Raw genomic sequence first — 17,229 nt, 5'->3', positions numbered from 1 at the left:
TGAACGATCAGATTTTGTTTTACATCAAAACGTACTGTAATTAGTGCATGGTAAGAGCACTTTTTCCAGAACTGGCCGATACAGAGTACCGATACATGTATTTTCATTGCATGTGGAATTAAAAAAAATACTGGGTACAGAAACCAAAATAATATGTATAATGTTAGTTGGCTTAGTTCATTTAGCAAATAGATATTTCCTTCAGTTATATTCTCACTAAATCTTTTTTTTTTGCTCTATGGTATTTCATCTTTAAATTAATAGCACATGTCGTTTGAGGCCTACCTGAGGCTGGTAGCCGATTGTCGCCTGACAGCGGTGATCCACAAAGGTGTAGAGACCCTGACAGCTGTGGCGGGAAATAAATTCCACTGGAACGCTGATGTTATTTATGTTTGTGTCGCTCGGGCAACATGTGACCTGCATGACAACAGAGGATCTTAAAGAGACAGTACACCCAAAAAACGAAAATTCTGTCATCAATTACTCATTCTAAACATGCTGTTCCACTCCTGTATGACTGCTGTTCATTTCTGAAACTCAAATGAGAGATTTCTCTTCCCCCATAAAAGTCTACACAACCAAAACCTTTATGATTCATAAAGTTCATAAATAGGTTTTGAGAGGTTTAGCCCAGGCTTTCCGAGGAGACACAATCACTTTATATGATGAACAGATCTGATTTATACACACAAGAACAAACCTCATTGGTTCTAATGAGACAAACAAGCACGTGAGCTTTTGTCTACCAAATTTGTTGAGCTCTGTGTTAATTTCGTTAATGAAAACTATGACGAAAAATGTTCGCTAAAGAGCTTTTCTCCCATGACTAAGACGAGATGACAATAAGGTCAAAAACGATGACTATGACTATATCAACATGCAATTTCATTGACGAAAAAAGACGAGACTAAAATGTATAAAAAAAAAAAAAAACTTTACCAAAAATGTATTTTTATTTTCGTCAAAAAAGGAGACAAAATGTTATTGCAGACTGCTCTACACTCCTCTAAAATGCTCATACATTTCATTGACACATAAATATGATAACTAAAATGGACATTTGAGTAAGACTAAATTAAAAATGGCTGCCAAAATGAATACTGCTGTGCAGTTAATTAATAATCTTATTGCTAAAATGTTTTCATTGACTAAAACTAAATATGATAAAAACTAACAAGGACATTTAACACAGGACTAAGACTGAAACTGAAAATAGCTGACAGAATTAACACTAGCTCTGTGAATGTATGTTGATCAACGTTTATAATGTAAATAAAAGTCAATTCTAAGTAAATGTCAATTAAATCGGTTTACCATATAAAGCAACCAGGTCTCGTCAGGAGACTTGGATTATACATCTTGATTAATATGGATTCATTTTACAATCTCTTCATGAATTTTTCGAATTGTCAAAGTTTTTAGTGGAATAGACTTTCATTGGAGAGACAGAAATCTCTCATGCTTCATTAAAAATATCTTCGATTGTGTTTCAAAGATGAAACACAATTGATCTGTTACCGTCTGGTCGACGCTACAGAGCTCTGAGCACCAGAACGACCAGGCACAGGAACAGTTTCTTCCCTCAGGCAATCCATCCCATGAACACTCAATAATAAACGTGGAACACACAACTATAATACACTATCCATTCACCACACTCACTAATTTTATTTGTATTTTCTCATTTCTAATTTGCACATACTTGACCTGTACATACATAGTTGTCTATATTATATATGGTGTTTTTGCTGCTTTGTACATTGCCTATTTGGATATTTGTATTATTCTTGTCCTGTTGCACTGTGGAGCTCCTGTCACTACAACACATTCCTCGTATGTGTAAACATACCTGGCCAATAAAGCTCATTCTGATCCTGATTCTGAAAAGTCATATAGGTTTGGGTTTGAACAAAATTCTAAATTTATTTTTAAAAACTGGAACAGTTTATTGAACCCTTAAAAGAGAAACAAAAAACCTATGCGTTTTGTGTTTTTTGCTGAGTATCATATTTGATCTGTAAGGCTTTTAAGGCTTATATAGTATGATATATAGCAAAAATATTGATGATAAAACAGCTAATTTTTATTCAGAGGCCCAAAAAGAGCAAAAATTAGCAATTTGGTGCAATTAGAGTAAATGAATAAATATCAGTTGTCATTGATCTGCCATTAATGTCTTCTTAAGATGATATGTAAATGATCAAAACATAATTCAATGCAACACAATGATTGAGAGATAAATAAATAAACATTCCTCAAAAGCCTGATGATCATATGTGACAATTTTATTACACCTTTAAGTTGTTGGTCATAAATTACATATTTAAAGAATCACAGTTAATTAAAAAGTGAACCTTATATCCTCATTAATTCACCCTAATGTCTCTCCGAACCCTTCTCATGTACATGGAACACAAAGGATAAGATGTTCAGTAGAATGTCGATGTTGCTCTTTTACAAACGATTAAAGGTACAGAGCAGACATGAGCTTGCCCTTTTAGAAAGATATGAGATAACATGAGCAACTGATGACAGAATTGTGTTATTCCTTTGAATGTGACACAAATCTAATTCCCAGAAAGTGAAATAAAATGGAAGAGTAAAAGGGAAAAGTACCTGCAGCCTTCCTATGGCGACTAGACAGAAACGATTTCCCTGATTATTATCGGCCTCCTCTTCAGAAAGAGTCACTCCTGAGAGAGAAGGTAAAGGGACCGTATGAGTCTCAGTTGTGCTCTGACTGGATTTCAGCTCCGCTCTCTGGGAACAATAGACACTTCCTCTGTATTGTGCTGTTACCTGCAGGAGGCCAGGATTTGATGAAGCCTGTGCAGTGCACGACCACATACTGCGGCTCGCCCTCCTTTGGAGGACCCAGTCCATTCCTGCAGGAGGAGAGATGGTCTTCATCTGCGTCTGTTTAAAGACTGAGATATGCTTATACAGAGAGAGAGAGCTGCCTCACCTGTTTCTGCTTCTCAGGAAGTTCAGTCTGTTCATGGACACCGGCTCTACAGGACACACTCCACATCTGGACACAGAGAAACACACATTACAATCCACATAATGTAGCATGCACAATATTTCACAACATAGTTTATATTGAGAACATAATTGAAGACTTTTGGTAACACATAAGGTTCATTAGTTAACATGAACTAGGAATGAACAATACTTCTACAGCATTTATTAATCTTAGTTAATGTTAATTTCAGCATTTACTGATGCATTATTAAAATCAGAAGTTGTGTTTGTTAGCATTAGTTAATGCACTGTGAACTAACATGAATTAACAATGAACTGTATTTTCATTAACAAACAATAACAAAGATGAATAAATAGTGTAATACATACATTGCTCATGTTAGCTAATACATTAACTAATGCTAATAAATGACACCTTATTGTAAAGTGTTACCATACTTTTCTGAAAAACATTTTTTGGGGTACGCAAACAGCATATTCCTTTTTAATTTTAAGCAGTTTTTGAAAAAAATAAATTAATTAAGCTGGAACTGTTTATTGAACCTTTAGACAAAATCCCCCCAAAAAATAAAAAAAATATCTGAGTGTTATCCGTTTTTGTTGAGAATCATATTTGACACATCAGGCTATTATGGCTCATATAGTCTGATATAGTGAGAATATGAAAGAAAAAAAGCTCAATTTTATTTAAGCACCCAAACTGAGCACAAATATGCAATTTCGTGCAGATGCTGATATTTACGTGGATATTAAGATGAAATTCTGATGCTTGTAATGTAACTCAATGAGATCTTTATAACAGCAGACATAAAAAGATATAGATATGAGTCATCACTGTATATCTCCAATAATATGTCTTCGTAAGATGAGATGTAAATGATCCAAACATATAATGCAACGCTGATTGAGAGATGAAGAAATAAACGCTCCTGATGTTTTGGAGGCTTGTGAAGATCATTCCTCCGCTGAGGAACAGTGAGAGTAAAGCTTCTGGAAACAAACACTCCTCAAAAGATCCTGATGATCAGATTTGAGACGCACTGATTTGACTGAATCTCGCACTGAATCAAGTAATGCCGAGCTGCTTCAGTCCAAGTAAGTATTACTAATAATATAAAAGTTACTCTTACATTTATTTATAAAAATCAGTCAAGATTTCACAGCATAAAGACAGGTGAAGCAGCAGCTGAAGGTGGACTTTTTTCAGTTACAGTATAGGTCTGTTCTTCCTGTTCCTCACCTCATCCTGCAGATGAAGGAGCGGCGTGCACCCATACCCATCCTCACAGATGCCTGCCCACCCTCTTTCTTCACCGTGCCTGTTTTCATGTCCAACATCCGACCTACAGTCAGAGAAGAGGAAGATGAGTTAAACAGACTGTCAGCATGCAGGATGACAGCGATAAGAGTCGTTTCTCACCGGAGTTGTTGTTCTCGCTGGTGGAGAGCTGCTCTCTGAGTTTCTCTGTGTCGTCTGGATGGAGCTGGTCATACAGTGATGATCCGAGCCAATCCGACTGAGCCTGGTTCAGAATCGGTGTGACAGAGTCCGACACATAAACCACACGGCCGGTTTCACACGACACTACGAACAGAAACCCATCAGCCGCCTCCAGAATCAGGTGCTTCAGCTCCTACAGAGACAGAGATAAGAACATATTTTGAGATGAAAGTGTTAACAATTAAATCATGAATATGATTCAGTTCTGGTATTTAAAAAAAAAAAAAAAAATGGTACCTGCTTCAAATTCACAAATATATTCTTAAAGGGGTCATCGGATGCCCATTTTCCACAAGTTGATATGATTCTTTAGGGTCTTAATGAAAAGTCTATAACATACTTTGGTTATAATTTCTCAACGGTAGTGTATAAAACACCCTTTTTACGCTGTTAAAAACAGCTCTGTTCACAGCGACCGGTTTTGGTGCATGTCCCTTTAAATGCTAAAGAGCTGTGCTCACCCCGCCCCTCTCTTGCGTGGAGCGACGAGCCGTTCTCATGAGACGGTTTACTTCAGCCGCGGAACTTGCTAACTAGCACATTAAGAGTCATAAAAAAAAATAATACTCACTTGAAGCTGGATCACAAATGATTTGCGAACAAAAGCATTTAGGTAGATCGGGGGCGCATCAAAAACAAAGGTAATCTACTGCGTCTTCAGCGGCTCAGATGTCGGGAGTAAATGACGACTGCTATGTTCATTATTACATCCAACAACAAAACACTTAAATCGCTTAGGAGCCATTCTTGTCTACATCTGCTCCGGCGGTGAAACAATGAAGGACTGATGACAGCTCACTCAGGGCGGGTCTAAGGTAAAACGCTAGTGTCAATCAACTATTGTGGGTCTGTGACGTCACACAGCCAAGAATCTGAGAACGGCCTGATTTGAGAAAGGGGTTATTATTTTGGGGGATTTAAAAAAAACACTGGGTGGATTTTTATCATTATAGGCTGGATGTGTACACGCACTGCCAACACACATTTATGTTCAAACGACATGTAAAAGTGAATTTTGCATCCGATGACCCCTTTAAGAAAGAAATTTCTTAAAGCTGTCGTCTGTAAAGTTTGCCTCTTTGTCTCCATCTCTGTTTGAAACCTGCAACTGCAGTTACTTGCGGAATTATCTTGCTTGCGTGGGTTGTGCTCCGGCACGGCTCCAGAGCGGATGAATCTAATGTGTTGAGGTGAATGTGTGGCTGTCAGTCTGGTGTGAATCCTATACTTAGTAATCACAGATTCTAGCCTATGTCTTGGAATATATGACAGATATTGTCATCTGAACAAGTATGCCACGCTTATTCTGACCAATTGAGGAAAAAAGCAATACCATAAATCGTGCTACCAATGGTGATTAAATCTAACGATCGATTAACTCTTATCACATCAAACCATGCAAAATATTATACTTTGTTCTTAAATTGTTAATGTTAACAACATCAGCATTGCGCGACTAGGTGTATGTAGTGTGTATTAGCTTGTAGATTTCAATTTGTGTACAGTCTAATCTCTTAATTGTCATACCATTTGCATTTCATATAAAGAAATTCTTTTAACCCAAAAGCAAATTATTCTTCCTTAGAACTGGTTCTCTTTAAAATACAAAATTGTGTAGGCTATCTGTAATCAGATGCACATTTAAAACTGGAATATAATCTAATTTCAGCACGTGTTTCATATAGATAATCCTTTCTGGATTACAATAAATTTAATTATTCCAGCTGCTGTCAGAAAAGATTACGATTCGCCCCCTGTAGCATCATCACATGCGATAAAGTCTACTAGTCGGGACAACTTCTTTATGTTTACAGACGTGACGTAATAACGCAGCAGCATGCTCGAATTCCCCGCAAAAACCTACCAGTACCACTCAAATTAGAAAACATTGTTATAAGATAACCGTTTGAACACTGACTGGTTATGTACCATCTTAAAAATTGATTTTGAATCATTTTGAACAAAAAAAAAGTTACAGACTGCAGCTTTAAATTAAATTCCCAGATTTTCAATTATTGAAGAAAATAAGAAAATGACAGGCTTTGGTGGTATATGACTATATAGCAATTTCTTGGCAAAACCAAATTGGTAATAATCGCCAAAGGTAATAATCATAATAATCGTGCACACTATTTTAATTTACCAGGGTTATAATAGTTAACTAAAATTTAAACAAAAACAATTAAAGAAAAAAAAAAAGTTAAAATAAATGTTACTGAAAAAAAGCAAACTTATTTTATGACCGCTAGTTTGCCTAGACAACATTTCCCATGTTCGTTTAGTCAAAGTACTAAAATAAGTAATAAACTAAAGCAAATAAAAATTTATAAATATACACACACACACACACACACATATATATTATACACACACATAAAAAACTAATACAAATAAAAATTATTTAAAAAAATTATAATTTAAGTGAGAAAATAAAATAAAATCTTAATATTTGCTTATATATATATATATATATATATATATATATATATATATATATATATATATATATATAAAATATGTAAATTAATTAAGCATCTTACCTTTGAGGATTTAAGTTTAAGGATTGAAATTATTTGCAAAGATTTTTAGAAAGATTCTTTCAAGAATTTGAATTCCTCTTACGTTTTGTCTTAAAAACAATTTTAAGAAAGATGACCTTCTTACAAAGTATTTTTGGGAATACAAAATCTCTTTAACTTTTCTTCTTATTTTCTTAGAGGGATAGTTCGCCCAAAAATAAAAAACTTCTGTCAACATTTACTGAACGTAAAAGTGGAAGATGTTTTAAAGAATGTTGGTAACCAAACAGTTTCTGATCCCAATTGACTTCCAAGGTATTTTTTTTCTATACAATGGAAGTTAATATGGATCGACAACTGTTACAAATACCCTTCAAAACATCCTCTTTTAAGATAACATGCTTGGAACAACTAATAATCAGAGAAGTTTTATTTTTGGGTGAACTGTCCCTTTAAGTAAGAAAATAAGAAGATAACAGAGTTGAGAAGAATTTTACTCCTGACAATGTTTGATGAATCTGGGCCCTGGTTTATGTGCAACGAGGAACAAATACATTTCTGTAATCAATGCAGTCCATATCTGACCTGGTCTGAGAGAAAGGAGGGTTTGTGTGCTCCATCGGTGCTGCTGCTGCCGCTTCCTCTAAACGACTTTATGTGCGACACGGCCATGCGCAGGATGGTGAGCTTGTCTGGTTTGCGCGCCAGAGCGCTGCAGGTGGGCACCATGTCTGACAGCTCCGTGATGTAAGCGGTCATCTTATTCCTCCGCCTGCGCTCGATCTCGCTATGATTCTCCCTGCGGTCAGGAGGTCATGAGAGATGGACGGTGCATGCAATCGTGGGGAGAAGAGAGCAGGAACAGAGAAAAGGTTGAGAGAAAGCAACGAAGAGAAAGAGAGAGAGAGGGAGATGGATGAATAAGCAAATCAAGACTGCATCAATGTGCTCGTCAAATGAGACGACACTCATCTCTCCATGACAAAACAAATGTGTATGAACGATCTCATGAGAGCTGAAAGAAAAAGCCTCTTCAAACGGCCTGAGAAAAGAAGAGAGGGACAGAAGAAATGCTCAAAAGAAACACCTGAAATAAAGTGAAATAAACTGCTTTCTGAATGAAATACCAGTGTTTACTGGTACTACACAGTGTATACGGAGTACTATTTTCAATAAATAATATGTCCAGCAGTTCTTTTCTGTCTGTTCAAAGTTCAATCATCAATGGCAGATCAATGGTCCAAACAGCTGGTGCAAAGTTTTGGCCAGATTTTGTTCAAAATGAACCAGTTTGTTCTTCAATTTTGCTTGAAATATATCAGGGACTTAAAGCAAGACACTACATGTTAATAGGCTAAAATCATCATACAAGGCAAAAATCACTATACCAGGCTGATTAATCACAGTACATAACATGTTTTGCATTTTGAGTACAAAGTATCAAACTAAATGTGCAATGATTTGCTTAAATTTCCAGCAGAGAAATCTGAAAACTGGATGAAGCTAGGTTCAAAATTCTTGGAAAAAATTGTATTTCTCTCCATAAATACTGTTAACAGCCATAAAATATACACTACTGCTCAAAAGTTTGGGATCAGTAAGATTTTTAATGGAGTCTCTACTTTTCTAGGATTCTCTGATTAATAAAAAGTTAAAAAGAACAGCATTTATTTAAAAAAGAAATTGTGTGTTACAATATACAATGCTATTCAAAAGTTTGGGGACAGTACATTTTTTCTTTCTTTAAAAAAAGAAGAAATTAATACTTTTATTCAGGAGGGATGTGTTAAATGAATACAGTGTCATAGTAAAGACTTGTATTTTTAGAAAAGATTCATATTTTAAACAAATGCTGCTCTTTTTAACTTTTTATTAAATAGAGAATACAAAACAAAAAAATCACAGGTCCCAAAACAAATATGAAGCAGCACAACAGTTTCCAGCATTGATCAGTAAGTCAGTATATTATTATGATTTCTGAAGATCATGTGACACTGAAGATGTAATGATGCTGAAAATACAGCTGCACATCACAGAAATACATTACCTTTTAAAGTATATTAAAATAGAAAACTATAACTAATAGTTTTAACTAATAACTAAAATATATTATCTTAACTTGCAATAATATTTCACAAAATAATTTTTTTTTTCTGTATTTTTGATCAAATAGATACAGCCTTGATGAGCAGAAGAAACTTCTTTAAAAAACATAACAAATCTTGCTGATCCCAAACTTTTGAGCGGCAGCGTCGATAGAAATAAAACTGCAAAGTGCTGCTGAAGTGGAGAACAACTCACAGCCTTTAAAGATACACATTGCAATTGAAATCAAATGCAAAAAGATAAAGTGTAATAAAATAAACACCTACATGTATATTTTTGTATGCTTCCATTAGTCTGAATGAAGTCATGTTATAAAACCACCATAGCTCTCAAAACTGATCAGTGCATGAAAAAACAATGTTTTGCCTGTCGAGTCTTGCCTTATATGTGTCAAACAGCAGTAAGCTACTTCTTTTCCTCATTATATTTCATGCTTAATTCAGGGAGTGGCATTCAGTAATCATCTTGGAAATAAAAAGTTACAGTGCATTTTATGAGCATTCAATTTAGTGTAAAATTTTCTGGCAGTCCGATTAAATAATAAGGGAAGACAGAGATATTGTTTAAGCGTTGGCAATGTTGGCTGAATCAAATGCATGAGTTTGGGTCTGTTCAGCCAAACAATGGCAGACGGGAAGAGTGTTTGGAAACCTCACTATGCATACCATAATGACAGCAGCACATGTAGGCAATGCCAGTCAACTCTGACTCTTGAGAACTCACAGAAGATCAGATGATCATATTTGTACCATTAATCAATACCTGGCAAATCTCTCCTTGTCATTCGATCCGCCTCCATCATCATCACACCTGGGAAGCCAAAACGAAAAGAAACATATGTTGTTGTACACAGTCATAAGACAGGCACCCTCGAACCCTTGAGTCACACATCATGACTAACCTGAACAATTTGCCTCCATCGTCGTCCTCATCGTCGTCCGAGCTGGAAACAGGGAAATTCACATTAGTCAGTAATATTGCACAACTGCAAAGACGACAGTCAAACATTCCCGCAAGTCTCCACCCACTCGAGAGACAGAACAAACAGAGCGAATCAAATCAACCACAGACACTCAGTAAACAAGCACACTATTGTGGGCCAAAACCAGAGTGTCATTCCTGTGAATCTGCCTCTGGAAAGCGACTGTTAGCAAAACCAGGTTCAGCTCTCTGGTCACGCATGGTGTATATTAAGGGACGGTTCACCACCTCATCACACAAACCCCTGAGACTTTCATTCTTCTGTGCAACCCAAAAGGAGACATCAGGAGAAATGTTCATGCTGCTCTTCATCAACAAACAGGAACAGACAGTGTCAAGCTCCAAAAATGACACAAAGCATGATAAAGTGTTGTATAATTTGTATTATTTCTAAGTCATGCACACAAAGTGTACAAGTATTTATGGTGCTTTTGTCCTTTTTGGAGCTTGTAAGCCTCATTCATTTATTTTTAGCATTTTATACAACACAGATGGCTTCAAAGCAGCTTCATAATAATAAACAGGAAAATAACAGTGTTAATGTTGCAAAATGCTTCACTTATGAAACAAACTCAATTTGAGCCATAAAGCAGCTCCACAGGAGACAATAGTGTCATTATTCTGCTCAAGTCAGTTCAGAGTTAATGCAATTCAGTTCAATTTCCACAGAAGTTAGTGTCATTATTCAGTTCAATTCAGGTCAACAATTGATAATATTACTGAATGGCCCGGTTTCACAGACAGGGTTTAGAGTAAGCCAGGATTAAGCCATAGTTCAATTAGGACATTTAAGTCATTTTTTATAAACATGCCTTAGAAAACAGCATTACGGGTGTGCATCTTAAGACAAAACAAAGGTGCTGACATGTTTTAACATCAATCAGTGCAAGTTTCTTTCAGTTGAAACAGCTCAGATTGACATTTCAGTCTGGGACTAGGTTTAAGCCTTGTCTGTGAAACCGGGGGATTATGTACTGTCTTCTAAACCACTGCCCATGTAACTCCACTTTATTGAAAAATCAGTGCACATTTCCCAAAAGATTTCCTTCTGAGCTCCACAGAATACAGCAATGAGAAAAAGAGGACAGAACCAGGTTTTAACGACTGAGATCAACTGAACACGGCCAGAAGTGCTTTAATAATGATTAGTGCTTCTCTCTCTGTGGTGTAGACGGCTCAGTCAGACTTACGTGGCTTGTCGTTTGTTGTTGGCCTTCGGCACAACGGCGGCACTGTTAGCATGAGATCCAGCTGCTGTGGCCATGGCCAGAGACGGCACCTCAGGCATATCTGACACACACACACAATCAAACACTCATGACTAATAACTACACAGAATATTTATGTATATATAAAACAATAGCCTAAAGAAATGCATAGTGTAATTTTGCACTAAACTCTTTAGATGATCTTAAATCATCACCAGTAATATTGTTTACGTGCCCCTTATCGAACAAAAAAAGGACAGACCGCTATATCGGTCAGCCTGACAACGTGACAGTTTCAAAATATACTTTCAACAATTAGGGTGCGATCTTAGTGGCATAAAATCCCATGTTTTTTTGAGATTTTATATATATATTATACATACCCAAACACAGCATTTAATTGATATCTATTTAAAATAAATACTGTTCTTTTGAACTTTCTGCTCTTAAAATATTCAGTAAATATTGTTTGCAATAACATATCACTATTAAACATTTACAATTTAAAGACATTTATAATGTTACAAAAAATTATATTTTGAATAAATACTCTTCTTTTGAAATTTCCTGTAATTTGTAATTACTGAGTCATAATAATAATTAAAATATATAATTATCTGTGTCCCACATTCTTGTCTCACATAATAAAATAAGAATACAGGTGCATCTCAAAAAACCTGAATATTGTGAAAAAGTTCATTTTTTCTTGTAACTTACTTCAAAAAGTGAAACTTTCATATATTTTAGATTCATTGCATGTAAAGTAAAACATTTCAAAAGTTTTTTTGTTTTAATTTTGATGATTAGAGCTTACAGCTCATGAAAGTCAAAAATCAGTATCTCAAAATATTAGAATATTTATATTTGAGTTTCTATAAATGAGCATCCCTACAGTATAAACTCAGGGTATCTCTCGTTCTTTGAAACCACAATAATGGAGAAGACTGCTTGAAGTCCAGAGTGAAGTTTCCACAGTCAGAGATGATTTGGGCTGCATGTCATCTGCTGGTGTTGGTCCACTGTGTTTTCTGAAGTCCACAGTCAACGCAGCATCTACCAGGAGATTTTAGAGCACTTCATGCTTCCTTCTGCTGACAAGCTTTATGGAGATGCTGATTTCATTTTCCAGCAGGACTTGGCACCTGCCCACACTGCCAAAGGTACCTAAAGCTGGTTCAGTGACCATGGTGTTACTGTGCTTGATTGGATTGATAGAGAATCTCTGAGGTATTGTCAAGAGGAAGATGAGAGACACCAGACCCAACAATGCAGATGACCTGAAGGCCGCTATCAAAGCATCCTGGGCTTCCACACCACCTGAGCAGTGCCACAGACTGATCACCTCCATGCCACGCTGCACTGATGCAGTAATTCATGCAGAAGGAGGCCCAACCAAGTATTGAGTGCATAGAAATGAACATACTTTTCAGAAGCCTGACATTTCTGTTTAAAATATCCTTTTTTTATTGATCTTATGTAATATTCTAATTTTCTGAGACACTGAATTTTGGGTTTTCATTATCTGTAAGCCATAATCATCAAAATTTCAAGAAATAAAGGCTTGAAATATTTCACTCTGTGTAATGGATCTATATAATATATGGGTTTCAGAAATGAGTGACAAAAAATATTGGCCTTTTGTGATATTCTAATTTTTTCAGATGCACCTGTATTTCAATCAAAATAAATATTCCTTGAATTTGTGATATCCAGTCAATTTTACGCACACTGTATTAATGCTGACTGCATTCATCAAGCTCTAATTTATTCAATATAAAATTATTAATAATTATAAACCAGCATTTGGTCCCAAGCGAAGTAGCTCCCATTTGGTTTAACTACATGTTTGAAACAAAAGACAAACAAACAATAAGACGCTATAAAGAATATGAGTTCCTGTAAAGCTGTTTTGGAACAAAAAACTTGGTTTTATACGCAAATCCCTGTTACTTATTGTGATTTGTTTAATTAACTTGTTAAGATTTGGTCAATTTAATTTCATATCAAAAATATACTTTAAATAAAATTAATTCCATATTTAGACATCAGAGTTTCTGGCTCTATTTGTGGAAAGTGTCACCAATATACAGTGGAGAATGGATACTTATGAATAGTTTTCAAATGTTGTAGTAAAAGCTTTAATATATAGTCAATCACTGATATTAAATCCAAAAGGTGGTAATATATAACCCATGATGACAGCTTGGTTTGAACATATATCTTTACTGTAAGTGATGGCCTGTATGCATCTCTCATTATTTTACACAAGCTTATTTGTGTATTAAGTGTATTATAAACCTGCTTGAATCCTGTGTCAAAATCAACATACATTACACTGCACTCCACCAAACATGTTTACATTTGAGACGAGTGAGAAAGACAGGGAATACATCAATCTGTGCTGTACTGTATCAGTACATCTGTTCAGAAGCAGATCTTCAGACATGAATGAAGATCAGCACACATGTGTCCCTGCAGCACAGGACCAGTCATCAGTAGCACAGATATATCTGTAGCAATAGCCAACAATACACTGTATGGATCAAAATTATACATTTCTCTTTTATGCCAAAAATCATTAGGCTGTTCCATGAAGATATTTAGTACATATCCTACTCTAAATACATCAAAACTTACATTTTTGATTAGTAATATGCATTGCTAAGAACTTCATTTGAACAACTTTAAAGGTCATTTTCTCAATATTTAGATTTTTTTGCTCCCTCAGATTCCAGATTTTCTAATAGTTGTATCTCAGACAAATATTGTCCTATCATAACAAACCATACATCAATGGAAAGATTATTTATTCAGCTTTTAGATGATGTAGAAATCTCCATTTCGAGAAATTGACCTTTATGACTGGTTTTGTGCTCCAGGGTTACATATGTGGGTGTGATGACATGTGGGTGTTGTTTTGGGCCTGTGTGTGATTGACAGCTGAAGCACACACTGCTACAAGTGTCAGATCAGACGGGCTCTTTGCTAATAAAAACAAATACTTTTTCTCACGGCAAATGTTTGTCCAGTTTTTACTCCGTGAGCTTCTGTTATAGGCTATATCACAACAGCTGAGCTAGCAGCTACTCGAGCTAACCAGCACAACCGCTTATAATCAGCCAAATCAACACAAACCAGACATTTAAGAGGAAAACTATCGGTTTTTATACGATACCTGCATTAGCTGATGCCATATCCGACAGGTAAAGGTGTTCACGAACGAGCTAACACATACAAAACAACTTTCCCAGCTGACGACAGAAATCTCCCTGCTCCACTGTTTGTTGCTGTTTTACTCCGTCTTTACTCCGTCAAGTACTTCAAAACAGATGTCATGACTTCAAACCGAGGGTCATTTTCGCCGCCGGTCCGAACGGACGGGTTTGCCGATGTTTTATAGTTGTTTTTTTGTTTCCCTGCTCTTTGACTTTTTCCAGTTTTAAAACCTCCCCTGATCCAAGATGGCGCCCGTAATCTTTCAGTAAGCAGCAGAAGCGCGTCAGAGGAGGAAACTAGAGCCTCCACGCGGATCAGCCGCGCCACTCTCCGTCCACAGCCGCGCGCTACTGGAACAAGCGAGCCTAGAGGGCACAGTCATTAAACAAAACAAACAAAATGTTTTATTGTTTTTATTAAATGTTGTTATTTTTACTGTTTTTATGATTTTTATTTTGTTATTGTTCTGTTAATAATATTTTAAGCAATGACTAAATGACAAATCATCCAGTAAAGTACACAGAGTCGGAATTGAACTTCAACAATATACATTTAATGTATTTATTCTGACTATATATATATAAAAATCCCATGGCACTTCTCGTAAAGAGTAGGGGTGTAACCCCGGTGTCCTGGCCAAATTCCCTCTACTGGCCCTTGTCTATCATGGCCTCCTAATAATCCCCATAGACTTGATTGGCTCTATCTCTCTCTCCTCTTCACCTGTAGCTGGTGTGTGGTGAGCGCACTGGTGCCGTTGTGCTGAGGCTGATGTCGCATCATCCAAGTGGATGCTGCACACTGGTGGTGGTTGAGAAGACCCCCCCCCCCTCATGATTGTAAAGCGCTTTGGGTGTACAGCAATACACAATAAAGCGCTATATAAATGCATCATTCATTCATATATCTAAATTATAGTCAATATTTGTTTTTTCTCATGAATACCATTTAATCTTCCTAAGGTAGCCTAATTCCGTTATTGAATACTGGATTGGTTAGAATTATATGTTTATGTTATTTTGTAATAAGATACTAAACCCTTTGAAATGCATTGTTTTCCCGGAAAGCTATTATCATTATTTATGCAAGCTATATCTTTCATCTTTTTCATGCGGAGATGGTCCTCACTGCAGAACACAAGATCCAGGGGGTGTGGTTGAATCTAGATCCAACTCCTCCCACCTTACATATACCTAAACCTACCCATCTCCACCCCTAAACCCATCCCATCCCCACCCTCTGATCCCTAAACCCACCCATCTCCATCCTAAACCCATCCCACCCCCACCCCTAAACCTACCCATCTCCACCCTCTGATCCCTAAACCCACCCATCTCCACCCCTAAACCCATCCAATCCCCACCCCTAAACCTACCCATCTCCACCCTATGATTCCTAAAACCACCCCATCTCCACCCCTAAACCTACCCATCTCCACCCTCTGATCCCTAAACCCACCCATCTCCACCCCTAAACCTATCCCATCCCCACCCCTAAACCTACCCATCTCCACCCTCTGATCCCTAAACCCACCACATCTCCACCCCTAAACCCATCCCATCCCCACCCCTAAACCTACCCATCTCCACCCCTAAACCCATCCCATCTCCACCCATCTCCACCCCTAAACCCATCCCATCCCCACCCCTAAACCTACCCATCTCCACCCTCTGATCCCTAAACCCACCACATCTCCACCCCTAAACCCATCCCATCTCCACCCATCTCCACACCTAAACCCACCCCATCTCCACCCTCTGATCCCTAAACCCACCCATCTGCACCCTAAACCCATCCCATCCCCACCCCTAAACCTACCCATCTCCACCCTCTGATCCCTAAACCCACCACATCTCCACCCCTAAACCCATCCCATCTCCACCCATCTCCACACCTAAACCCACCCCATCTCCACCCTCTGATCCCTAAACCCACCCATCTGCACCCCTAAACCCATCCCATCCCCACCCCTAAACCTACCCATCTCCACCCTCTGATCCCTAAACCCACCACATCTCCACCCCTAAACCCATCCCATCCCATCCCCACCCCTAAACCCATCCCATCTCCACACCTAAACCTACCCCATCTCCACCCTCTCATCCCTAAACCCACCCCTAAACCTACCCATCTCCACCCCTAAACCCATCCCATCTCCACACCTAAACCCACCCCATCTCCACCCTCTCATCCCTAAACCCACCCATCTCCACCCCTAAACCTACCCATCTCCACCCCTAAACCCATCCCATCTCCACCTATCTCCACCCATAAACCCATCCCATCTTCACCCCTAAACCCACCCATCTCCACCCCTAAACCCATCCCATCTCCACCCCTAAACCCATCCCATCTCCACCCTCTCATCCCTAAACCCACCCATCTCCACCCCATCTCCACCCCTAAACCCATCCCATCTCCACCTATCTCCACCCATAAACCCATCCCATCTCCACCCCTAAACCCACCCCATCTCCACCCTCTCATCCCTAAACCCACCCATCTCCACCCCTAAACCTACCCATCTCCACCCCTAAACCCACCCCATCTCCACCCTCTCATCCCTAAACCCACCCATCTCCACCCCTAAACCTACCCATCTCCACCCCATCTCTACCCATAAACCCATCCCATCTCCACCCCTAAAAAATAAAAAACACAATGATGTAGAGTTTTAAAAAATGTTATGTAAAAATGATGGAAATGACAG

At 37.7% G+C, this 17,229-nt stretch overlaps 1 protein-coding gene across 2 annotated transcripts in view; it reads right to left on the bottom strand.

Moving 5' to 3' along the window:
* LOC306877639 (aryl hydrocarbon receptor nuclear translocator-like) overlaps positions 1–14,790 on the bottom strand; it is a 29,477-nt gene extending 14,687 nt beyond the window's left edge. For both annotated transcript variants that reach the window (XM_079429507.1, XM_079429508.1), the window contains exons 1-11: positions 14,479–14,790; positions 11,286–11,385; positions 10,016–10,057; positions 9,877–9,924; positions 7,594–7,807; positions 4,409–4,622; positions 4,229–4,331; positions 2,969–3,034; positions 2,803–2,888; positions 2,620–2,696; positions 286–420 (exon numbers count right to left, since the gene is read on the bottom strand). In XM_079429507.1, the coding sequence (XP_079285633.1) occupies positions 286–420; positions 2,620–2,696; positions 2,803–2,888; positions 2,969–3,034; positions 4,229–4,331; positions 4,409–4,622; positions 7,594–7,807; positions 9,877–9,924; positions 10,016–10,057; positions 11,286–11,385; positions 14,479–14,497 (1,104 nt within the window). In that variant the 5' untranslated portion in view covers positions 14,498–14,790. The remainder of the gene's footprint in view (positions 1–285; positions 421–2,619; positions 2,697–2,802; positions 2,889–2,968; positions 3,035–4,228; positions 4,332–4,408; positions 4,623–7,593; positions 7,808–9,876; positions 9,925–10,015; positions 10,058–11,285; positions 11,386–14,478) is intronic.
* Positions 14,791–17,229: the final 2,439 nt, after the last annotated feature.

The sequence above is a fragment of the Barbus barbus genome (assembly GCF_936440315.1).
Source record: "Barbus barbus genome assembly, chromosome: 12".
Taxonomy (NCBI): domain Eukaryota; kingdom Metazoa; phylum Chordata; class Actinopteri; order Cypriniformes; family Cyprinidae; genus Barbus; species Barbus barbus.
The sequence above is the reverse complement of the archived record's forward strand: the minus strand, read 5'-3'. Positions and strand labels throughout refer to the sequence as shown.